The sequence below is a fragment of the Astatotilapia calliptera genome, chromosome 17 (assembly GCF_964374335.1).
Source record: "Astatotilapia calliptera chromosome 17, fAstCal68.1, whole genome shotgun sequence".
Classification (NCBI taxonomy): Eukaryota; Metazoa; Chordata; class Actinopteri; order Cichliformes; family Cichlidae; genus Astatotilapia; species Astatotilapia calliptera.
Genome location: NC_137438.1, coordinates 10,317,328 through 10,343,594, shown reverse-complemented (window position 1 = coordinate 10,343,594; position 26,267 = coordinate 10,317,328). Strand labels below are relative to the sequence as shown.

Here is a 26,267-nt window from a genome sequence, read left to right as displayed (position 1 = left end):
TGGTTTGAACACTGGAAAATTTTTCATCTTTTATTTACAGTGCAGACAATTTAATATAACATGAAAGACAAGTATTTTAACATTAATACATCCATACATATGAGCAACGTGACTTCCATTTTCATGACACGAAGACTGGTTCTAGACTATTTTCTTCAGTACGATTCTTCTGTGACTCTCTCTTTAGCCCAGATTTAGATTAAATCCATGTCTGAGAAACTGGCTCATATGGTTTGACCCAAATCTAAAAACAGACAATTACTCAGCTTGAGCTACAACTGTTTAAAAACAGGCGATAGCTTCAATAAAGGAGAAAAAAAATATCCGTGTCTAGATTATTACCCAAAAGTTTTAATGTTTTTTTAGGTAAATCTGAATATAAGATGACAAAGACAAACCTTGATGTTACTTGCTTTTTCCCTTGAGCATAGAGCGTATGATCACGATTTCTGTAACCTGACCACACTTGCTCAAAATCATCACTGAGAAAATCTGGAGACTGAACAGCCACTGATGAATTAACAGGAAAATTATTACTGATGATATTCTGTAGCAAGCTGTGGAGGTTACTGGCCAGCTGCCTGTTCCACTTATAGGCTGACAAACTGAATAACTGACTGGGTGTCCAGTTCATGGACGAGCAGAGAGACAAACCAAGCTGGTTGGTGGGGTGCCGAGCGTGGCTGGCTGCTTGCTGTTGAAGTCATGCTGGCTCACTGACAGACTGGTATGAAAGTCACACTATTGTTTGGACTTCTAATTAACAAACATTCACAACAACATCCATCTACAGCGACATTTCTACTTTCGGGTCTGACAGTCCCTTTCCTCAGTTTGGCCAGCAGATGGTGCACTCCTCTAAAACTCAACAAATGCATGAATAGCTGTTTGTAAGTGAATTCAAACAGTTACTGCTCTTTTATCTTTATTATTAGCAAAGCACAGTTTTAAACTGGTGCCTTCAGTATGTGTGTGTGCTCTATACAAGTGTCATCCACACAGAGTTAATAGCTACTGCAACCCAAGACCACACACACACACGCACACGCACGCACACACAGAGCATTATTGTTTCCTAAAGCTCTCTCATGAGGGTTTACAGCAACTTTCAACTCATTGTGTGGGAATAAAAGAGTGCAAAAGAGTCTTTTAGCAAAGGCTTAGTAGAAGAAGAGTTGTGTTCACACTGAATCACTGAGGGTCTTTCTTTTCCTCTCTATCATTTAATTTGTCATCAAATAATACAGAGATCGTGCTGTATTATACTATTAAGTCTGGCCAAGTCATAGTAAAATCAACAATCTGCTCCTATTACTTTCTACTCAGTAAAGTTATACAGTACTTATCTTGATACCTACTTTATAATCCTCAGTAAATTTTACTTTCTGTGAGAAAGAGACACTTCAATTTGACTTCATTCCTTCACCAGTGCTTTTGCCTCTTTGTCAGCACGATTACTAAACAACACCTTGTTGGTTTTCTTTTAATCTGGTCAATAGGTGGAGCATGATTAAAGGAAGAACCTAGTACATTTAGCAAAATCAGGTTCCATTGTCTTTAAATTTGGAAGACAGGGTACTAGACTTCTTCTTCATGTTATGTCTATTTCTAGAGAAGGAAACAAGCTGATTGGATGCTTAGTGACGAACATCAAACAGAGGCTGTCAACGAGAAGAGAAACTGGCCATAAGGTGGTGAAGTTGAGAATATATTAAAACTATTGTTTTCCACAGAGACTTCCTTCCCAACAAACACCCATTCTGCTCACATCTACTTGACATAATCACAGAGAACAATGCAACACTCACTGTACTGACAACTGTTTGTAAAAAAACAGTTTCCAAAGCATATGCCACACAACACCTGTACTGTACCTGTACGGTCTATGTGTGTGTTTTCATCCACAGTGGAAATGCAAACACACCTGGAGCAGCACAGAAGCAGAGCTGACAGCTAGGCTTTCACACATATTATATAATACCTGGAATACAGTAGGCCACATATGCGGTCAGCACGCAGACACACACAAAATAGGCTACGCACTCTGTTGATACACCATGTGTGTGACCAAAGAAATGCACACAAAGTACTATTTGTGCATGTGGGCTCACAGGTTTGAGAGTGTTTATGGGCTCAAAATGTGGTCATAAATATTTTGTACTTGTAAATCAGGATTTGTATGTGTAAAAAGATTTGTGTGTGGACTTAGCCAAAAAAACCCTGCAAGTTACAAGTACGAATTCTGACCCTATTTTTCTTCCTTTCATCTGATTGGTCAATGTCATGTCAATCACAAATGTAACAATCCAATCAGAGAACAGATGGGTTTGGCTGTCGGAGGGGCGCTTTGTTGAACTGCAGGTCTTTGAAGGGAATAAATGCCCTTTTACATGCCAACCCAGCGTTTTCCTTCATCACCACGAAGGAAAACAGTCTGTGGTGGCCCGAGTTTGGTGATTTTTGTGTCACAGGTTTACGTGCTTAATACAGGGACCTCCAGAGCCTTTTCAACAGCGCTGCGGACCTCGGGAGAGGGGGCAGTGTTGTGGAAATGGCACAGTCTTCACTAGTGGGGATAGTTACAAAGCCTTCTTCATTTTGAATTAGCAATACGTTTTTATTGAACATTTGAAGATAAAAAAACAGAAACTCTTGTAGAGGACATAAAGTCAGAGATAGAAACTACAAGGAGCAGGTGAATCTAGTACAGGTAGAGCTGCCGCAAAACCCCACAGAGCTCAGCAGCCAGCGCAACAAATTCTGGATCCTTGGCCTTTAGCTAGCAGTTAGCATTAGCGGCATATGCTGCCACCATGCAGTGTTGCCAACTCCTCAGTAAGGAAAATTGCTATTGGTTGTCCTAAAAGTCGCTAGAAGTCGCCAAATGATGTCATCGCCTAATTTGCATAATTGGTCATGCTAATGTAATTGTAACCTACGTTGTTGGAGAGAGAAATAAAACCGTGGAAGAGACATAAATTGAGTAAAAAAATTTTCCTAAATGCATTTAGAATTTATTTAGAACTACAAATTAAATTTTTAGCAATTTTTTTTTAATGTCACAATTCCTTTATTTCTTTTTTTTTTTTTTTTGGCCTGTCCCGTTTGGCTCTTTTGCCATCAGAATTGTTGTCTAAAGGCAAAGAAAGATGCCCAACGGATTTACTTTACCAAACTGACCATCCCAGCCTTGCCGTAATGGTCCATTTGATTCACCTTTTATTGTTTATTTTATTTTCACTTACTGAATACGGGACAGACTTGACTGGGGGAAAGAAGGGGAGAAAGAAAGAGGGAAAGAGAAACAGCTGAGAAGAGGGATGGGGGAGAAGGGCAAAAAACAAAAACCAACAGAACGGGCAGAGAAAAAAAAATGCATATATCAATCACCTGGATCACCTGCTGAGAAAGAAAAAAGAAAGCAAGCAGAAGAGAACAAGAGTAATAGAATAAACAACATCACAATGATATATGGGAATATGACAGTAAATACTAAATATTAAACATTATTGTGCAGCACGTAAGATCAACAGAACACAGTGTGCTTTGAGGTAGGAGCCGAAAAGGGTGTAGTTTGTGGGTGTGATCACCCGTGTGTACACCTGTGAGCATGGACGCGCTTGTTTTTTGTTTTTTTAAAAGGTTCCTTCATGTAATAATCTGCTAGAGGGTGTGGGGGGGCCACAGCCCCGTCCTCCAGGGCATGAAGCAGGTATGGAGGAGATCAAAACTCCAGACATCCAGAGGCCCCCAGAACACAAGAGACCAAGGAAGACCAACAGAGGGGCAGCTGCGCCACTGTCCCAGAAAGAGCTGAGGAGAGTCCCAGATGAGGGCTCACTCAGCAGCCGCGGAGCAGAAGCCAGGGGGAGTTGCAGTGACGCGCCCGTGAGCTCCGCCGGCAGCCAGCTGCGCCTGAGTGACCGAGCCCCAGGCCGAGAGGCCCGAGCGAGCCCCAGGCTCCAGGCCCCGATAAGCGGCCGCCAAGGAGTGAGCCAGTGTGTACCTGGACGCCCATCCCCGTACACTAAGAACCACCAACGCACCGATGTCTGAGGGGGTCCGCCACTGGCAGGGGAAGTGGTGGTAGGGGGAGATAGGCCTCCAAACCTTGGAGGGCCTGAGATGTCCCCAGAGAGGTGGCGCCTGACACCCAACCTGACATATAGACACAGACATACAGGCACACACAGATACAAACATCCATTCCCACCCTCATGCTCTCATATGCACTTACTCCACACTCAACCAACGTGGAGACAGACATAAAGAGACACTGTACACACGATCACACTCCCCAAGCGTACTCTACAAACCGGGTCTAGGTGCCCCCGCCCCTGGAGGGGGGAATGTCACAATTCCAACCCTGCACCTTTATCCGGGCTTGGACCGGCAAAATGTGGTCTGCTGCTGGTCTAATTCTAATTCTTATTATTCTTATTCTTATTCTTATTCTTATTATTTTGGATGTGTAAAGCCTGCTCACTGACATCTGTCTGTTCTTTCTAGATCCCATTAGATGAACATGCTGAACCGAGGTGCAGTCATCTCAGCGTGCCTCTGTTCAGATTTGGAGACATTGAACGATGCCTCAGAAACTATTTAGACGATTTATCGCTCAGGTAAGTCACAAGCTCAAAGTCAGCGAGACAGTTATCAGCATATACAGACATATTCACTGGTTACAGGTTTGTTTCGCTCAACCATTCTCAATGTTTTTCTTTCAGACAGTGGACGGCATTAGCCACTGATGACATCTCCTCGGATGTCGTCGATCTGCTGACCGAGATGTGCCGAGCACTCATAGGGCACATTAGCACCGTAGTGTATAAAGTCATACGCCGACAGGTTTCATGCTGCCCACATAATCATGATCGTGGAGACAAAGAAAGCTCCGCTGACCGGTAAATCTAAAGCTTGCTTTATTAAACAGTTTCATTCAGTCTTTCTTCTTCTTAGACGTTTTACGTGAGATGGTTCATCGGGTAATCCTGGTGACGGAGGGGTTTTTCAGAGGACACAGCATTGCTTCGTTTACATCACGTGTGAAGTCATCAATGTGGTTTATTTTAATGACGCCTGTAGATTTGGACAAAACAGTGATAGTGTTGGAAAATGACTGACTACATTTCTCTTCTCTCCCTTTTCAGGATGAACGTTGAACCTCTGCTTGATGGGTGCAGTTACTGCAGGGTGACAGAGGATGATATTCAGGCCAGCCTCAGAAACATCTTTCATTACTGCTTCGGTTGGGTCTTGGGTTTTGGGCAACGGCGGTCTACTGACAAACTACTGACTTTATTTTCAGTGTCGATTGCAAAGAACGTAAACTCAGCCCTGAGTCGTATCACAGGGTCCACATCCTTGCAATCAGATAGATCCACATCCCCAACAAACTTTGTTGGGATGGTTTACAGTGTAGTGAGCATTTTAAAGGACTGTGCAAAGACCTTAGCTCCCGCTTTTGTAGATGGTGAGAGTCGCAGCTACAGCATTGTTGAATCACCAAACTGAGGAAGATGACGACTTTAAACCAGAGTCTGTAGAGACTTGTAAAAGCACACAGACTCAAGCTTGTGTAGGTGAGGGAGATTTGGGTAGCGAGGTCAACAGTGATATATTTCAAATCACCGATGTCCAAAATCTTGACCGTGAGAGTTCAGAGAGTGAAGAAAAATGTAGCGACGCCCCGCAGTGTTCGTTCCTACGCCTGCAGAGACCGATACCTTTCTCACTTTGTGTCTTGCAAATTTAGTCGCTCACGTTTCTGAGAAAACACAAACAACTGCTGTAAAGCTGAATTTTCAGCAGATAGTGACTGATATAAGAGAGAAGATTGGGGGAGACTTGACTCCTCTAAAAACTGTAAAAAACTTGTACATCATAATGTACAAAGACCTGTGTCACAAATTTGGATCCAAATACGTGCTTCAGTTTGTGATGGAAAAGGGTCACGCGACTTTTGTAGCAGCCGTTGTGGAGCTATTAAAAGCGGAGCTAAAAGCATCGAGTGGCTCCAGTCACGCGCTGAGACGTTTAGAAAGTGACAAAAGCATTTCTCCAGCCAGTGAGAACAAAATGCAACAATCTGCTAGTGAGGACAAGGTACAAAATGGATCCACAGGTTCCCAGAAAGACAGGCCGAGAAACTGTATCGTTAGGACCCTCGCTTCTTTTTGTAGATCTTTGAGGAGGCTGTTCAGTTGCTGCATGAGCAGCGAATCAGAAACAGAGTGACAGAGTGAGCAGCAGCGGCTCTGTGGGGCCTCTCACAGTGCAGACATGCACTTTGATCGGACACTCTAAATCACTCACATAATTTGCTTCTTAATTTGGAAATAAAATGAGCAGAAAACGAAACAAATGTGTTTGTCAGAACATTTAATTGTTAAATGTGTATAATGGTTTGTAGTCTCATCAATCACAATGTAGAGACAATCGCACAAACTATTTAGTCAGAGCACTTTGAGTTGGTTTTGTCATTGTAGGTTAAATGTAGATATTTATTCTAGATATTTGGCACAAAGGCATCCTCAGCTCTGTAACAGAGAGGTGTTGGCTCAGTGTGAAAATGTCCTGATGATATCAGTACTTTTGATTTTAGCCTGACTGATCAAGTTCCAATTAAAGGGTTTTGACTGTCTTGAGAGACGGCACATTGTAGACAGAGAGCCATATTCCTAACTGTAAAAATCAAAAAACAGTCTTAGGCTACATTCACTCTGCAGGTCTTGATGCTCAATTCCGATTTTTTGATCAAATCTGATTTTTTTGTCTGCTTGTTCACACTACAATTAAAATGCGACAGCAAACGCGCTCTAGTGTGAACGCTCAGAGCAGCCGCATGCGCAAAAGAAGACGTCACACACGACGCGCTCTGTTTAGACCCAGAGCAAACAGTATTGTGTGACTGATGGCCCTTAATGTAAAGACTTCAGACTTTACGTTTCCCAGTTTTGCTTTAAGTTATAAAGTTTTGTTATTTACATTTGGCCTAATAATGATCCTTACTGCTGTTTTAGAGGAGCGCTGCTTCTAGCTGCAGATTTCTGTCAGAATCTGCAGATTATACAGTACAAATAAAATGTTCACGTTTCTCCAACGTTGTCTTCCCAACAGTTTCACTGGATAGGAGCGTTCACCATGTCGGGCGCTGATAGTTGGCGTCTGTCTTGTGTCAGTGACGTAGAAGACGGATTTAATGCAACATGACCATCAAACAGCAGTCGCTTTCTAAAAAATCAGATATGTATCGGATTCAGCACCACATACGAAAGTGACCCAGATCGGATTTGAAAATATTGAATTTGTGTCGTTCACACCGTCACACCATGATCGGATAGATGAGTCGCAGAGGGTCAAAGAAGTCGGATTTGATGCGCTTTCCCCTGCATCCGATGTGAAAGGACCTTTATGCTGCGCACTGTGACTCACAGCCATGGTCCCGGGTCAGCCCTGACTTTGCGTTAAACTAATCCTAAAGTAATAATGGTGTTTCTAACCACTGATATACCACAACTTTATCCTTTCAACAGCTGCTGAAAGTTAGGGCACCTAACTGCTATCGGATATTTATATAGAGATCCTCCAGCTTCAAACTGTATTACCCTTCAAGGACCTGCAGTCCAAAAAAGCACCCCATCCGACAGCCAAACCCATCTGTTCTCTGATTGGATAGTTACATTTGTGATTGACATGACATTGGCCAATCAGATGAAAGGAAGAAAAATAGGGTCAAAATTTGTACTTGTAACTTGCAGGGGTTTTTTTGGCTAAGTCCACACACAAATCTTCTTTTACACACACAAATCTTTTTTTACACACACAAATCTTCTTTTACACACACAAATCTTTTTTTACACACACACAAATTCTGTTTACACATACAAATCCTGATTTACAAGTACAAAATATTTATGACCACATTTTGAGCCCATAAGTGTTCTGTGAGGTTAGCTCCCACATGTGTGACCCGCTCGCATGGGAAGGACAGAGTTTGCTTTTTACAATGGGGTGTTAGCATCCAAACATATGAGCCAACAGATGGAGGAGAGAGGAGTAGTTGGGACGTGGTCGTACGCAGAGAAAAAGAACTGATTTGAAAGAAAATGTTGGGAAAAAGAAAAGTGGAGAAACCACTGCGGGTTTGTATGTAATGACAGGCTTTATTTACAGTAAAATCTAGTAGTTTGCAGTAAATGTTATGACATCTGCAAAGATCTGAAAGAAACTAATGATGTCGCTGTTCACAGGACAAAATTAGATCACATAGGTCAGTGTCATGAGGGCCAAAGCGTCGGTGTGGACACCACATAATGCAAACTTCATGCATGACTCCAGCTCAGGACATATTTGCATGCCACCCTCCTCTCTCTGATTTCCACTGTTTCTTGCCTACGTCTACAATCTATGACAGAGATGCAGGGATTGAGTAATTTGTTTGTTTTTTATTGTGAGGTATAAAAACAGTTTTTTCCCCCATTCAAGGAAAGAAAGTTTACCATTTTCACACAAACAAATATCATTTAGGAAAATGACAGAATTATTTATTTTGATAAATAATGAAGTTGAGTGTAAATCGTCCACAAACCTGCGCATTTCTTTATGAACAGAAGGTACAGACGAGCCGTCTACGATGAGCTGTGCTGATATATGAACAGCTGTCTGTGACTACAGGCCTGATTATCTGCTGCGCTTTTTCCTCCCACGCCTTTGCCTCATAATACAATTTGATTTTTGCTGGTTTATTTGTTTACTTGTCTCTTCTCTAGCCACACAGTTGCAAGCGTGGGAATCGGAAAATCGTTCCTGTTTAATTTCATTCATTGATTTAAAACCAAAACAAAACATAAAAATACAGACTCTTTCCCAGTAATGCAATCATGTCAGTGTCTGTTTAACACTGTTGTTCTAAGAAACCTGCAAAAATACAGGCATAATTATGATTTAAATAAGGCAATGTCTGACCAAAGATTAGGTAAACCAGCTTCAGCACTCAATTTGGTTGCTGCTCAAAATGTATTTAGATTAGATACCCTGCCTTTTCTCCACTAAATGTGCAGTACAGAAGGTTTGTATTTTGTTTGATGGTCTTAATAATACAAATTTCTTAACAACCGAGCAGACAGGAGCCAAAAATAAGAAAGGCAAAGAACTGTGTTAACAGAGCCATCGCATCTCGGTCGTCATCTGTCTTTGACTGAAAACTGCGGTGCAGGTGGTACGAAAATGATTTAATGCTGTGTGACAGCAACAAAACTGAGCGTATGATTTAAAGGCACATTATCCAAGTAGTCGAGGTGCAATTAGATTAACCTCACCTAAGAGTGATGTTTACACCTCAGTCTGCAGAAACAGCTGGTGTTTCATATCCAGTGGCAGATGTGTCCCGTTAGATGTAATCCTTTATTGGTGGGCTTTACTAAATGTTTTACTTTTATTCCCCCTTGCAAAATGTCTTTACTTTAGTACTGCAGTATTTTCACAGCAGGGTGGGAGGTCTGAGGTTTTACATAACTGCTAGTATAACTTTTTCCTTCCTACTATAATACACACAACAAGCTTCCACTTTAGTCTGCTAAACTAAATTAAGCCTGGCGGGGTCGTACATCTTATTTTACTTCTGTGTGTTTTACCATTTTACAATCAGTCTTTTTAAATACTGTTTTATGCATTATAGGCAGTAATAAGCAGCCATATTTTCAGTAAACAAAATATTTACATTGATTATCATGGAACCGCTTATTTTCAGCAACAGCAGACAAACAATATAGCACCACTGCTTTTCCTACCTTAACGTAGTCCACTGTGGCGTCGGGCCCGGCTGCAGGCTCCCTGGGGAACACAGACAGAGACAAGGTCCGATTTAGAGAACACATCCTGCCAAAAGGACCCAGATGGGACCTTTAGGTCCTCCTTATAGCTCCTATTACAAATAAACTGCACAGTCAAGGCCGCTCGCTGACTAGTGCTGAAGATGGATATTCAGCCCTCGTCACTCCGTAGGAGATGAATTATAGGTGTGGAGGTGTGGCACTTTTTCTTTAAAGGTCTAACAGGGTGATCCAAACAAGTGCCTGTATGATAAGAAGCCAAACCTGCGCTCTAAAGCAGAGGGCTGATTCTTGTGGCAACGCAGAGTTAATCCACATCTACTACTGTAGGTCCCACTTGGGAGTGGGTTTCTCAAAGAAAAGAAAAAAGAATCAAGTGGAACCAAAGTTTGCACTACACTGCCTTAAGTCTCCTGTTTTCCCGGTTTCGCTGCCTGACTTTCACTCCCTTTCTTTTAGTGGTAAACATGTTCCCTTACTGCCTGTCTGACTTGGCCTCTCTCTCTCTTTCTCTCTCTCTCTCCTCCCCCATCATAACACATCACAGCCACACGCCTGCCATTCAGAGTCCACTGACAATTTCACAGAGAGGTTAGAGCACACACACAAACACACACTTTTCTAATTTCCTCTTTTTGCATTTTTCTGTAATTCTCTTATTCACAAAAAAATGCTTTTGTCCATCTTCCTAATCTCAGCTTACACGCGCTGCAGTTTTATCTGCTTTTTTAATCACTTTTGTTTATCAATTGTTTAAAGATCAGATTACTCATTTTCAGTCTTCGTATTTTTGTTCTCCGTTTGTTTTTTCCGCCAATGTTAGCTTGTCACATTTTATCCCTTAACAAAACTCTTTCTGTGCTCTCCATCTCTGCGTTGAACATTGGTACTCGAGTTGCAGCTCAGTCTCGACAGGAGGCTTACAACCAGGGGCTCAGTGAAAGGGGTAATTAGCTCAAATCCGTGGCTACATTACCAAGGTTGGTAGTTTAAATCCCTTAGGCCTGCATTGGTTTTCCCACGGGAATATTAGCACAGTCCATTACTTACCAAACCAAATATGTGCAGCTCTAAGCCCTCGCAGTTTAAACATGGCCCCAAATAATGAGTGGGATTTAGTTATGTAACTGAACAGAAGCCCCCATTCACAACAATGTATAGTCATCATTCATGGAAGGTGTTCAGATCACTCTTACCCTTAATGAGTTTGCAGAACCGATGAAATGCAGCATATTAAACCTGATTCTATTTTAGGTGCACAGATCAGTCATCTGGCAGGTTGTCAGGGCTTACAGATGAAATCTGCACCGAGGTTTCCTCTCAGTGGCTGTGTCTGACACAATCAGGAACTTCCTGAAGGTGCTGAGAGAAAGCACTTTCAGCTGCACCACAAGGAGTCGCTACAGTAGGTCGCTCCGCCAGGTTGATTTTTTGTTTTGTTTTGTATTGTCACCTAAAATCAAACTGGGCATCCTTCACCAGTGTAAACCCCTATACTATACACTAAACATTCAGCCATTGCAATAATACCGTATATGTGTGTGTTGCATTTATGACATTATGACAGAATGATTACCAACAAAACTTCAAAATTGCCAAACAGATGAAAACAACATCCATTAGCATGTGTAGTCCTATTTAGAAACAGATCTATAAATGTATGCATGCATACCTGAGTACAAAATAAATCAAATTAAATGTATTATAAAGTAAAACTTAAAGCACTTGACTATACTGGAGCTGAACTAATTTCTTTGTGAGGTTTATTTGACGATTGTATGACTCAGTCCATCACTGTATTTGGAAAAAGCGCCATAAATTCAATTCAATTCAATTTTATTTATATAGCGCCAAATCACAACATAAGTCGCCTCAAGGCGCTTCATAGATACAGAGAAAAACCCAACAATCATATGACCCCCTATGAGCAAGCACTTTGGCAACAGTGGGAAGGAAAAACTCCCTTTTAACAGGAAGAAACCTCCGGCAGAACCAGGCTCAGGGAGGGGCTCAGGATTAAGCCTAATCTTGAAAGTAGAGATAGTGTCTGTCTCCTGAATCCAAACTGGAAGCTGGTTCCACAGAAGAGGGGCCTGAAAACAGGAGAAATATGCTCTCTCTTTCTAGTCCCTGTCAGGACTCTTGCTGCAGCATTTTGGATTAGCTGAAGGCTTTTCAGTGAGTTTTTAGGACATCCTGATAATAATGAATTACAGTAGTCCAGCCTGGAAGTAATAAATGCATGAACTAGTTTTTCAGCGTCACTCTGAGACAGGATATTTCTAATTTTAGAGATGTTGCGCAAATGGAAGAACGCAGTCTTACATATTTGTTTAATATGTGCGTTGAAGGACATGTCCTGGTCAAAAATGACTCCAAGGTTCCTCACAGCGTTACTGGAGGCCAAGGTAATGCCATCCAGAGTAAGAATCTGGTTAGATACCATATTTCTAGGCTTTTCAGGGCCGAGTACAATAACCTCAGTTTTATCTGAATTAAGACGCAGAAAGTTAGCGGCCATCCAGATCTTTATGTCTTTAAGACATTCCTGCAGTTTAACTAATTGGTGTGTGTTATCTGGCTTCATGGACAGATAGAGCTGGGTGTCATCTGCATAGCAGTGAAAATGTATGCTATGTCTTCTAATGATGCTGCCCAAGGGAAGCATGTATAATGTAAACAGAATTGGTCCTAGCACTGAACCCTGTGGAACTCCATAATTAACCTCAGTGTGTGAAGAGGACTCTCCATTTACATGAACAAACTGGAGTCTATTAGATAGATATGATACAAACCACTGCAGCGCAGTACCTGTAATACCTACAGCATGTTCTAATCGCTCTAATAGGATATTATGGTCAACAGTATCGAATGTAATGTTGTGAAAGTTTTTTGAAGTCTAAGAATGGGGCGCTCTTTCAGGAATTCACGCTCTGAACCGCCCCCTTGCCTCACCTCCTAAACTGCCACAAAACTAGCAGCAGCATCGAGTTTGAAGATGTGATCAAGTGCTTTCGATCTACTCTACTTTCCACAGCATTTCCGAAATTGCTCCCTTTCATTCATTCCCATACAGATGCCGTGTGCTCGTTCCTGAAACGTCTTTTCACATTTTTGGGGTTATTTTTTTTCACTGTAGACCATTTACAGAAGTAAGACAAGACAAGTTTCAGGTATTAGCAGAGACAGCAAACGAATCTGTTTGCCTGCTGTTAAATTCTCAATTTTCCTTTGCTTTTTAAAAAAAAAAGTAAAATATACAACTATGAGGAATAAAAAAACTAGATGGGTTTGTGTATGCATCCATGCTCTCCCCCGCTATTCCAAAATTACAGGATGAAGCACCAAGCGATAGATATAGCTTTCTTTTACTCCATCCATCCTCTTTCACTTATCCAATATAGGGGTCACAGTGGGGATGGCGCCTATCCCAGCTGTCTGATAGGTTGTGTACACCCTGGACAGGTCACCAGTCTACTGCAGGGTAATAGAGACACAAACATTTATGCTTACATTTGTACCTAAATTCAATTTTAAAAGTCACCAGTTAATCTAACACATGTCTTTGGATTGTGGGAGGAAGCTATAAATAGCCAGAGACCTTCTTGCCGTGAGATGACAGTGCTAACCACTGCACTGCTGACATGCTGACAAAATTTAAAATGTGAACTGCTGGTGATACTCTATATCAAAGCAATGGGAAGCTTCTACCAATGGGAAAAGAGCTGTGAGTGGCTGCAGAGCCTCTGTCCTATGTTATAAAAGCACCTGCTGCAGGTAATGCATTATGTTTGGCATACACTGATTAGTGCTTGATATTCAACGCTGAAGATAAAGGACATAGAAGCAGTAGAGGAATTTCTGTGGTTTGAAATCTGAACTAAAATCAGAAACTCACTGAACATTTTCTGTATCCATGTGTGTTGCTTCTCTGAGGTCAGTGGTTTGCTGGACCTTTGATGGGACCAAAGTTTTTTACCACTCCAACCACTTGCCCCTTGTAACCTCAGCCTGGATCTCCAGGATTAGGTGGGTTCAATGCAGACAGACAACACCCATCTACATCCTCCTGGGTTAAAAGTGCCAAAATTGAGGGAGGGAAATTCCCTTTTTTGAAAATTCCCCTCAGGCAGGTCAAAGGTCAGGCTCACAAACAGAGTGATAGCCCCGGAGCAAACAGAGATTCGGTGTCACTCCTTGTGTGCTAGGTTAGCAATGTTTACTCATCCTGGCTACAGCGTTAAAAGAATTTAAACAGAGCATGATGGATGTGCGATAGCAAAGCATTCCATGGGACACGAGCTGACCACTGCGAGGCAGCACTCGCCACAATCTTTTTCTGGCTACTGTTGTTCTTTGCGCTTCACCGCACAATACTCAGCAAGACCACAACTGGCTTAAGTTAGGAACTACACTATATTTGTGTGTGTGGGAGAGAGAGTGTGTTGAAGGGAGGCTAAGACAGAGAGAGAGAGAGAGACAGACAAGGATAGGGAGAAATGGAAAAAGTTGATAGCAGCATGCAGAGTCTGAAGGCAGCCTACAGAGGTCAGTGTGCTTCCATTAGAAAGTGAAAAGTCTCAATTTACTGTCAGTTTGTGTTTATCTTAGCTGATTTCTATGCATTCTAGTTTTAATACCACAGGCTGAACAGTTATTCTAAAATAAATGGCATTAATTAATTCCCAAAAGGCATTTGATCTTAGTTTCGTACAATATGCTGCAAAACACACTGGCTCTGTTGGCAGACAGTTGTCCTACAATGCAAAGCAGAAATGAAACGGAGTAACAAAAACTAAATAAACTAATAAATTAGAATAAATTAGAATAAGAACGGCTCTGACACCTGGCATCTTTTCAGATACAACATCTTTTCAGTACAAACAGGTAAAATACAAGGCTAAATGTCATTTGCACTGCTGTAGATAGCAGATTTACTCTGAATCATCCCCTTTCCAGGACAATCTGTTGAGTTTAGCCTACAAAAGGACATTTTTAGTGAACCTTTTGTAATGATTCAGCTTTCACAAAACTACAAAAAAAAAAAAAACAATAATATTGAGTGCATTTGGAAAAAGGAAGTCAATTTTGTTCTTGATGATCAATGATGATCTGTTTACTGGTATGCATTTTATAGTGCATCCAAGGTATCCAAGGTAGCATAATGTTTAAAATTAAACACTGAACTATTGTTCTAAAGAAATGTTTGATATCTGTTTGTGTAGAATTTGCTTTCCTTGGACTTGAGATCCGTGCACGATTGCGTTTGCTTCGTTTTATCCATTTATACAATTTGTTGCATCTTATTTTATACAGTAAAGCACTTTCTGGCTCTTAAAAAGCACTATATGAACAAACCTTACATAAAGTACTTGTTAGTGAGTTATTGTTAGCGGGTGGGGAATTCATTTACACTATACAAATAAAAAGAAAAGTTTCAGATATCACCAGTCTGTTATTGTCCATCTATACTCCCTCCAACTCTGAACTCTGTCTGCTCAGTTTCCTCCTCCCCCTCCTTTCTTGGTGGTCCTAGAGCTGCCCTCAAAGGTCAACACAAAGACACATGGACCAATGGGAAGATAGTGTGACATAAGGTTAGGGGTCATAGGCCAGCAATGGACAGTCAGTGGTTACATTCCATAAAGACATACTCATCATTTTATAGAAATCTCTGCTGTGAATTGTTTGTAGTTTGAAACCAAATGACCAGAGGTGGGAGGAAACTCTGGAATTTGGAAAATTTCTGGGAGTGTTAAGATCACAGTAAGCAAGCAATCTATATGTGCACTAGAAAAATAAAAAGTTTGAATGTTTTAGTTTGAATAGGAAAAAGAATTTGTGTCAACTCATAAAAACTAAGAAGAACCAGCATAATTGAACAGGAAACTTTAAATTTGAGGATGTGGACTTGAATAAGATACTTTCCTTTCTGTCAGGTCATTAGCTGCCATCCTTACATTATGGCTCAGTCACCCTAGAGTCAAAATAGAAGAGCGTGTGACTAGGTGGTTGTCATGGTTGCACATGTCCTCAACCTCAGGGTGATCACTTTCAATCACAAGGTTTGCCTGGGTGCAGAAAGCACATGGCTACAAAAACTGTGGCCCAACTTGGCTTGACTGCGACCACACTGCGACAGATTGGAGTGCGCAAGCAAATTATTGCAGTCTAATTCATAAATGCAGACTTGCAGCTTGCCAACACACTGTAATCAATCTGACGACAGCAATTGACTGAGTGGGTGCAAACCTGGTCCTCGTCTTTGAAGCAACCATTTCAAAGGCATCGAGATCCAAAGTTTATTACTTAAAGTTGCAATAATTTTGGATCTGCTCTGACTGCTTAAAGGGAACACTATTGACATTCTTTGCTGTCAGCCTAAAGTGGAGTTAATGGCAAACAATCTAAATCAAATTAGACACGTTTTTAAAAAATGAAAAGTAGCTCAGAATGCAAAACTGTGTTATATCACCTGAAGTTATTCAGCTCAATTTTATTTGTATAACGCCAAATCACAACAACAGTCTCCTCAAGGTGCCTCGCCCCAGTGGGGCTGTGAGTTTTGGCCTGGAATAATTCAACAACTGAGTGGTAATGACGACAGAGAGTTCACAACACGAGAGAGACAAATATACTAACTGAGCCTTATTTGGAAATACTCTGGATTTGAGTCAGTAGATGGATAAGTTTAAAAACTCAACTGCGCTGATTCATCACTGAAACGACCAGGTTATCAAGCTATCACAGCAGGTCCCTGGTGGTTTGTTTATCTCCAGTTTCATGCTGAGCAAAAGATAAGACTGTGTTTTCGTGTTTTTCTACACAACAGCATGCTCACTTTCCTTCCGTTCCCTCTTTACCCAGTGACCTAATAATCGTATTTGTTTCCTGAGTATGTAGATATTTTAAAAAGATATGTTTAATTATCTGTAGTCTCGATATTTGGACTCAACATCTGAATGGTTCAAACCTGCACAGGTAATCTGAAGGAATAATCAAAAGCAACTTTTGCCTGATTCTCACAGTCTTAACTTGAAGTAAGGCTGGGGGTGGGGGGGGGGGGGGTGTCAAGATCTCTGTCTAAATAAATAAATAAATCTGGGTAAATTCCCAGATGATTAAACATGCAACTATTTCACATTCAAAATGAGTAAAGACAATTAGCAGCCTATTTATGCAAGATAATTCATAATTTTACTGGGGGGGTTATATTGGCTGGGTCTGATTATTGAGGGGGGGGGGGTCATAACCCCCTTAACCCCCCTGGAAATTACGCCCCTGGGTGGATGAGAACCGACATGCCAAAACTTTAGAAATATGCTTTCTTGATGAACTTTATCATCAGGTAATGGCTGAATTTTCATGAACTTTAATCAGTCAAAAGGCTCATTTATGCATGAAAGGTGTAAAAACTGGCACTTTCTGTGCTAGCTGTTTAAAAGAACAAGAAAATACCCATGAAGTTGTACTAACGTTGTGAAAGAACACACAAAAAAAGAACAATATGCTACTCATTATTTTGCCACCTGTACAGGCTGAATTTGACCTGGACAAATTGTCCCACTGTATGTCAGCGGTCTATGAAATCTATCCGGCATGGAGGCAGACAGATAAAAAGTAGAGACAAAGACTTCACAGTAGTCTCTGATCTGCCACGCCACACCCTGACCAACAAAGGTAACCCAACTGCTGGGGGCTACACGAATGCGCCCACAGACGCACATCACATGCACACACAAAGCTGGCTACATCAGATACAGTCTGTTGTAACTCTACACTAGAGATAGAAAGGTGGAGGACATGATGAGGGATGAGATGTGTGTGGGTTTGTGTGTGTGTGTGTGTGCTCCCTCTGAAGTTGAGCTAATCACTACACCCCCTCAGGGGTCTCTATACAACCTCACTTTTCTCCATCCAACTCCACACTGTCTCACTCTCCAGTCTGAAGAGGAGCAGTGTTTTCTCGAGAGCACTAACAGTCTCTGATCATCAAACATTGCCAGCCTTCAGAATGACAAGACACCCCTGCAACAATCACCTTTTATCATGATAGTACTGAACAAAAGGTGCTTCTTCTGAAAGATGGTTTCCCTACACAAACATCTGACAGATATAAAGATAAGCAACAGTCGTACTTGTGATGAAGACTGTCATTTGCCCAGAATGTGCAAGAACAAACCGCAGAATGAAAATGAAACTATAAACATCCAGAAGCATTATCCATGTTTGTCTGTGTTTGTGAACATGTTTACCTGTAACCATGGAAGTCATCAGCGATATTTTGGACCAGTGAAGAGGTCATGGACTGATGAGGGTACTCAGCAGTCAGTAATGCATTCTCATAAATTAAAGGCTCTGTGTGATTGGCTTTGGGGTCCCAGGTGTAGTTTCCATGTGTGAGGTTGACCCCTCCTCTTTTGCGCCGAGGCAGAGTCCCATGAATAGAGATTGGCTGGTAGGTGGCAGCTGGCTTTTCTGATAGGCTGCCACACTGGCCTGGATGGAGACTGCAGGACAAAAAGCAAACAGTTACTCACACTGGGAAATGTTACTATTGCTGATTTCTAATAAATGACTCAACAGCAGTGAGCTTATGATGGTTACACAGCTTACCCAGGTCTGGAGCTGAGAAGATCCATGGAGGATGTGAGAGAGGCCTGGTGCCTCCTGGAGGAGCAGGTATTATTGCTTGGGGCACCAAGAGGGCTGCTGGGTACTCCAGAGTGGCCTGTGCCTCCTCCCAGGGTGTGGTGTGCTTGAAGAGACCTGGGCAGACTAGCAAAACGCCCCTCTGCCATCATCCTCAACTCTGGAAACAAAACACATACAGACATTTACTGTTAAACAGTAATGACATACACCATGACTTTGGATTACTTAATAAAGATTAAGAACTTTACTGAGTTCCTGCAAATATAAAGGAAACTAAGTGAATGAATCAAACAAATTAGCTGTCTTCAGGTGTGTTATAACGAACAGTAATCTCGGCTATACATTTGTGTAACAATGGCTGACATGAAGCACTGACTGAGATGAAATGGCGCACACAGCCAGTATACAGTAGTTGTCTCTCTTTAATGGAGACACAAAGCCATCATTCTCACTCTCTTTCAAGTGTTCATACATACAGAAATACTTACTAGCACTTTTCGCTAATGTTTAGTAGATGCAGCAAGTTAATCTGACCTCTGAATAACACCCCATCTCTATTTAATGGATTTCCCCCCCTTTTTTTTAAAAAAACAAAAAATTTCATGTGCACACTCTGAAACAAAATCTGTAGCTACACTGTGTCTGAAAACGAAGCCAATAAAATCCACATAAGTTAGCAAATGGATAACAATTTAATATTTCCACTGAAGAGGGGAAGATTAAAGTAAAGTAGATGTGTTTGAGAATTTCGCCTGAGCCAATTTTTATACAATAGTTGGATCGGAGCCACGTTTTCTTTTCTCCCACACCAGACTGAAGGCTGACTTCAGCCCTCTGTTAGTGGATATGAGAACAGAATAGAGGTCTGACCCTGTGTGCCTCAGTGTTATGTGATATTTTTAGCAACAACCTCTGAGTATCAGTATCAGTATAACACTAGGACATTTTCAAAATACTTTGTATTCCAGTAATCTCCTTAAAAACTGATTCATACACCAGATACTTAAAAAAAGGGAAAACAGAAAAAAAGAAAAGAGAGCAGCACTGCACCCAACTTTATTTTTGCCCATTAGCTAGATCTTGTGTAATGAACAGACAGACACAGTTATAAATACAGCATGATGAACATGACCGATAGGATGACAGGGAACTAAAACACAGGACAGAGAAATTCCCCTGCTGTGTGACGATGAGTGAACAGCACAGCTTTATCCGCTCTGAATCACTCACAGCACAGCAGTTAGTCATACTGTACAAACTAAAATAACACGGTAGCAGACTGGATTCAACTGACCCGCTCTCTAATCTCAAACCTAAGAATCTGATCTGAACAACTGAGCCCGTGTTTGCTATTGTTAAACAGCCTGATTATGATCAGAGAACACAAGCTGAAGGAACATAATCAAACTGACCGGTGTTCAACTGACCTGCAGTAACTGCAGAAAAATGCTGTTGGACCACTTTTACATGTGCATGATAATAACAAAAAAGATGATCCGCAACAAACAACAAAAACTAACAGCTCAGACGGACATCATTTCAGACCATGTGTACAGTACAGAAACGTGCCTCCTAGCAGCAAACTGTCTTACATTTAATACTTTGATAGCAAGCCGAAATGATAAAATGTCTTTGTAGCATTTTTGTTTAGACTTCTGCCAATGCGAACAGAACTAGCGCTTAAAAATATGTGAAAGCATAAATTGGAGCACTTGTTGGAGCAGCATTACAGCCACAGAAGTCAATTTCCCCGCTTCCAGGGCTGTGCTAAAGTATGCTCAATGACTGAGATGATTGATACCCTGTGTGATGTCTCCAAGATTTGTGTTTAGTAGCACTTTTTTGGTCTTTTGGCAAAAATACTCGCATAGTTTCTCATCTACGGCTGTTGTTTGCTGTCACGTTAAATGGCAAACGCTAGAGTTAACACCAGCTCAAAGGAGAAGGCTACAAACGAGAGGACACAACCTTTCAGTAGGTTCTTGGAGTTTGGTCACTCCTATAAATAAACCAGGACCGCCTTAAACTGGAACGAAATGCTAAAACTTAACTCCAGCAGGGGGTCACTGAGCCACCAGCTTGTAATCATGAATATCAATAAAAATGCAAATAATGGTTTAGAGAAAGGAACAGCTGGCTGGTTCAGGACTCTTCAGTGTACACAGTAAAAGTCCTTCTAAGGCATGCCGGGTCAGAGAGAGTGGATTCCTCTGAAGGGTAGAACGACTACAACAGGAGAAGCTATTATACGACCCTTGGGGACGGTCAGCTGTATGTGTATTTGTGTGTGTGTGGCCCTGACCATCTGCCAGACACAGACACACACTCTCCTGCAGAAGAGAATTGACTGACTCTCACTGATTGAAAACACAAACATTTAGCACTTACTCCCGTATACTGGGTCCGTTTAACTAATACATAAACAATTGATTCTGAGAGCTACAGCTACACTCTTGTCCTGTACATTTGCCTATTCTTTTCCAACCATTTATTTTTTTCTGCATTATTTCACTCTTCTCTCACTGGTCCCTACTCATCCATCTTCCCCCTTTCTCTTGTAGTCTCACACCCTCCTCCACACAGACATGCCCTCCCTCCCTTCCTCCCTGCCTGTCCATCATGGCAGCTCCCAGACTTGTCCTTCTCCCTTTTCTTTATCCTTTTACCTCTTATAATAATGGACTCGTCTAGTTCCCCACCACTTTTATCTTTGTCCCTGGTTCACCCTCTCTTCTCCACAGCTGTTCAACCAGTAGTTATAACTCTGCAAATGAGTGCAAGTGCTTCCTATACCAAGTCTATTATTTCCTATGTATGGACAGTATACGCTATAGTGGGTCAGACAGATTTGAAAAGACATCCATGCCAAAGAATTTGTGTTTTATACCAGCAAGTTTTAACTTCACATTAGGTTTGAGTGACACTTGCTAGTGCCTTTTTTTCATGTACAAGGTGTGTGCACGTTAAGTAACGTAAAAACTTCTTAAAATCAGTATCGTAACGGTTAATACTAGCGCTCATAACATAATCCCTCAGAAGCACAAGTGACAATATAATCAGTATACGGCAGAAAAGATAGGGGTATCAACAAAAAAAATATCAAGAATGCTGAGTCATTATTTCTACAATTTTGACCCACATTTCAACTGGTATCAATTTTCGCTTGTTGTTTTACAGAAAAACTGTTTGTTTTAAATAATGTGCTTTCATACAAACACACAGGAATGAACATTTCAAGATAATGATAAATTATTCATTCTAAGAGCTGGAGGAAAAAAAAAGTTTTTGCTTATAAATTTATTATTATTTTTTAAATCAAAACTAAACTAAAATGAAACAGCAGTAAGAAAAATCAACATATCAGAAACTTGATGCAGTCTTACCTTCAGAAACAACAAGAAATAACTATGTTTACATATTTCATGTTTACAAACGTACTCATGTTCATATACTAACAGTGCAATGTAGACGGTTACAAAGAGGAAAAACAGTCATAAAGTTTCAGTTTTTATTCCTCAGGTTCATTTAATAAATATCCTTCAAAATGCCCAATCATTCCCCTGCAATTGGTGGATCCTTATTCAACTGTCACATTGTTATTGTATTTAAACTGGTTATGAGGAATATTTTAAGAAGGTATTTATGCTATCTTACCTAAACATATGGTAGCCCAAAGCTGAGTACAAGTTAAATTTTTGTTATTACCTCAACCCAGTAAGATTGGGTAGCTAGACAATTCCAAAATAAATGGTTAAAAGGGAAATTCACACAGTTTCACATGTTCATAAAGGTCTGCCAGCCAATAAAAAGTTTTATTCTTTAGCCATGTAACAGACAAAACATCCTCAAGTGAGATTTGGTTTGTCACCAACACTAGTGAAGGCCTTGGGTTTGGAACAATAACATTTGTGCACAAGACCTTGGAGGGGGGGGGGGGACGTGTAGGTTAACGGGAAGAGGAAATGGCAGTATAAACATTTAGAGGACAGCAGTTCATTATAAAGAATTACTATCAATAAAACAAATATGCCTTCCTCCTTTTCACAGAGTATCTCTTGAGCCATTTCCATCTGAAGGACACTACTTTTGCAATCGGTTCAATTCAATTTAGTCAAATGTTTTGATGGTGAGCTCTCTCAGCATCTCTCCAGCCAACCCAACACATCAGCCAGGAGGCAGAGAGCTCTTTGGCTAATCCACTCAAGTAGTGGTTTTAAAATATTGGCCTTTTTGGGGAACATCAGGAGTCTTTAAGAGAGTTCCGCGAATCTCTTTTAGTCCTTTGGTACCATGGACAGATGGTTTACAAAACACAAACCGAGCGTCTAGATTAAAAAACACACTCGATAAAATGCTTCAAAAATAAAGTAGGGTTTTAACATTAAGCTTCAGATGCTGCAGAGGTGGTCTGTCATTACACACGAGCATACACACAACCGGGAGGACGAGCGCAAACATCAACATGCTTGGGAATGAGGGATTTCCTCTGGCTGGCTTAAAGTGTCTTCCTGCTTTAACATGCACGCAAATACTCATGCGCATGCACACACACACACATTAGGAAAACCACCCCTGGCCAGAAGTGAACAATGGGAACAACTGTCACATGACCACTGTGTAGAGCCAGTCTTTGTTAGAGAGAGGGAGAGGTGTCCTACTGCGCTCTTCAGTGCGTGGGCTCACCAGTGTGTGTGTGTGTGTGTGTGTGTGTGAAAGAGTGTGTGTGTGTGTGTGTGTGAGAGATGTGTTTAACATATTAATGAGGCTCTTATTAAATCCCACAGCAGTAGCTGCCATTTCATACTTCTAAACCTTTGTGCACATCTCTCACTCTGTCAGACAGTCACACCTAACTTCCCCTCAGCATGTGCACTCATTTTGTACATTTACGCATCAGTCTTAACTGTACAGTCACTGTACACCACACTGTCAGACAGTTGCACGAAGTGGCAGCTGAGTAGGTGATGAATGGAGCTTGTAGATTTTCACTTCAGTAAAAGATGCAGAGTGAACTGTCAGGAAGAACCTGCAACCTTAAATCTGAAACCAAGTTTCAAATGATGTTTGAACTACAAAGATTGCACTGCATTGTGGGATGCACTTCTGACATCTTCTCATGTGTAAACAATTGAATTAAAAAGCTGATATATTTAATTATTTGTTAAATTGATCAAATTAAAGGCTATATATGCCTGAAGCATTGGTTAGTGTTATCACTGTCATCTTATTGTTATTTCACAACTAAAGCTATGCTACTTACAAGGAAGCACGGATAGTGCAAGCCAGGCTGTATAACAAATTCTGGCTTATCTCCAAAAGGAAAATCACCAGGACAGTGATTGGTTTCATTTACTCAAGCTTTTGTTGAGAAAACAGGCAGAACAAAAACAGGAAACAGGTTAAGTAAGGTAAGGTAGCACATACCCACTACATTAACTACATGTGGACTCAAAAGGATCCCAAATGGATCGATATGAAGCAGGAAAAAAAAAAAAAAAACCTGCTAAATATGTTACTCTAAATGTAAATTGATTGGTACTTACATACTTAATTTGATCACCCCAACCGCTTCTTACAACAAGCCCCAATTACCCATTTACACGCACATTCATACAAGGGCTTATTTCTGTGTTCAAGTGTTTCACACCTAGCATTCACACTCCAATGGTTGTATCGGAGCAACTCGACGTTCAGTCTCTTGCCAAAAAGCCAGTGATCAAACCACCAAGCTTCTGATTAGTAGATGATCTCCTCTACCTCCTGAAGCGCAGCCACCCAACACTTCTTCACATAAATGACTAAATCAGTGTTTGACATTTTGGGTAACAGACCCATTTGCCTTCTCTCTGACAGTTCGATGGCAAGACTGATCCCACTTCAAGCCTTTTCATACTTGTCTGTACAACAATAAGGAAAGGTTAGAGCTAGAGGATAATGATGTGAGCTTAGCATAAGGACGAGGGGTACCTGTAACACCATTTCAAATCTTGTAAAGCTTTTTTAAAATGTCATTAAACATCATGTAATGTGCATAGTAGAAAGGTACCATTGTGCTGTTTTTGTCCATATTTCCACGTCATCTGTCTTACTGCTTTAATAAAGAAAAATTGCAGGTTCTAAGTTTAATTCAAAAATACTTAGCCTCTTTGACACAATCCACATCACTGATGTTGAAGATGCTGTGTCTAGCCCAGATGCTTCAAAGTTCCCAACTATATTATTTAGTATACTGCTGGATGGATAAATCTGGATCGTACTCTCTGTATTTGTCACATGTTTGTGTCTCTCTAAAGTCTTCTGGGCATCGGATGCAAGCATTAGAGGAAAATGTACAATATTTTCTTCAGATTTAAAGTACCACATATTGGTGATGACCAAGTAATGCAGCAATGTACTTAAATAAAGACCATAAATATCTGTTTTTCCCCCTTTTCCAGCTATGCAGGGTCTCTGTCTTTGCAAAGATTAGTAGGTTGTATAGTGCTGATGGCTTACTGGAATACCAAACAACTGACACCACAAGGAATCCAAGTAACACAACACTACACATACAATACTGACCCTGGAAACACACAACCGTCACAAATCTGTGCTCCTTGCATCTGACACAGACACATTTTAGCATTAAAGGCTGAATCTCATTGGTTTACTCCAACTCCACTGAGAAGTTCAGACATGACACTGACTAATGTCTGAAGCAACCTGCTGCATACATGTGTTCCCCCCCCCCCCCCAACATCAACACCACACAGACACACATGCCTGACTCTGTCATCATTTAGTTGGTGGCTTGCTGTTTAAAGATGTGATCTCATAACTGAGAGGTCAGAGTTTCAGCCTCGACCTGTCAAAGTGATCGTGAGCAAAACAGCAAAGCGCTGTCTGATAAGAGCTTTTAATTTACAGTTTTGTTTTAAACTCACAAATCTTTTAAGTCATATGTCACAAACACATATTCATCATCTTCGTATTTAGCAACGACTAATTTTAGGTGTTGTAAAGGGTTAAGCAACGCCATCTCTGACAAGCAGCCAGATTTTTGAGTCATTTATCACATCGAGTCAGGATAAGCAAATGCTTAAGTGAGCGAGCCTAACAAGAAAAAGAAAATGATGAAAGAAATGCCGTTGGTCTTATCTTTCATATTTCGTGTAATTATTTCCTGCTGGGTTTTCCACAGCTAACACCACCAATCCCAGCAACCGCAGTTACACCCAGTGCCTTGGGATGGCAACTTATTGCTCAAAAAAAAAAAATCCCAGAGTAAATTTTACTCACTGGGAGCTGTAAACAAGGAAACCAAGAGGGATGGACGGACAGACAGCTGTGAGATGAAGGGAAAGCACAGCGGCGTAGGGAGATAAACAGCAGCCAGAGAAAGAAAGTAACAAGTAGAAAAACAGACAAACGGGGGAAAAAAATTGCATTCAGAAGACGATCATAAAGATAGCTGCCTCAGCTCCGTCTCCTCTGCTGTCAACTTCCCCACATACACATTCCTACACCCCACTGCATACAAGTGTGCTCCTACAAACTTCTCATTCCTACCTGCAAGTGTGAGCTCCTCCTCAGTGTGTGATCGCTGCTCTTTTCTCTCACTTCACAAACTTATTGACTTTCATAATTTGAATGACTGACTAGCTAAAAATTGCTGACCGGCTCCTTTGGATGGGCAACAACAAGTAGCGCAGCATTGTCACAAACTCTGCCCTCCTCCTCCTCTCTTTGGGGAGTGATTTGTGAGCTCTCAGCCCCGCCTTTCATGCACTTCTGTGTTTG

General features: G+C 41.1%; 1 protein-coding gene across 4 annotated transcripts in view; it reads right to left on the bottom strand.

Annotated features, from left to right (window-relative positions):
• Window positions 1-26,267, bottom strand: part of bcar3 (BCAR3 adaptor protein, NSP family member) — an 81,822-nt gene that overhangs the window by 27,979 nt on the left and 27,576 nt on the right. For 3 of the 4 annotated variants that reach the window (XM_026146534.2, XM_080291574.1, XM_080291573.1), the window contains 3 exons: window positions 18,450-18,645; window positions 18,089-18,343; window positions 9,792-9,834 (listed from right to left, as the gene is read on the bottom strand). In XM_026146534.2, the coding sequence (XP_026002319.2) occupies window positions 9,792-9,834; window positions 18,089-18,343; window positions 18,450-18,645 (494 nt within the window). Of the gene's footprint in view, window positions 1-9,791; window positions 9,835-18,088; window positions 18,344-18,449; window positions 18,646-26,036; window positions 26,218-26,267 lie in introns of those variants that run through there. The other variant, XM_026146536.2, reaches the window with a different exon arrangement.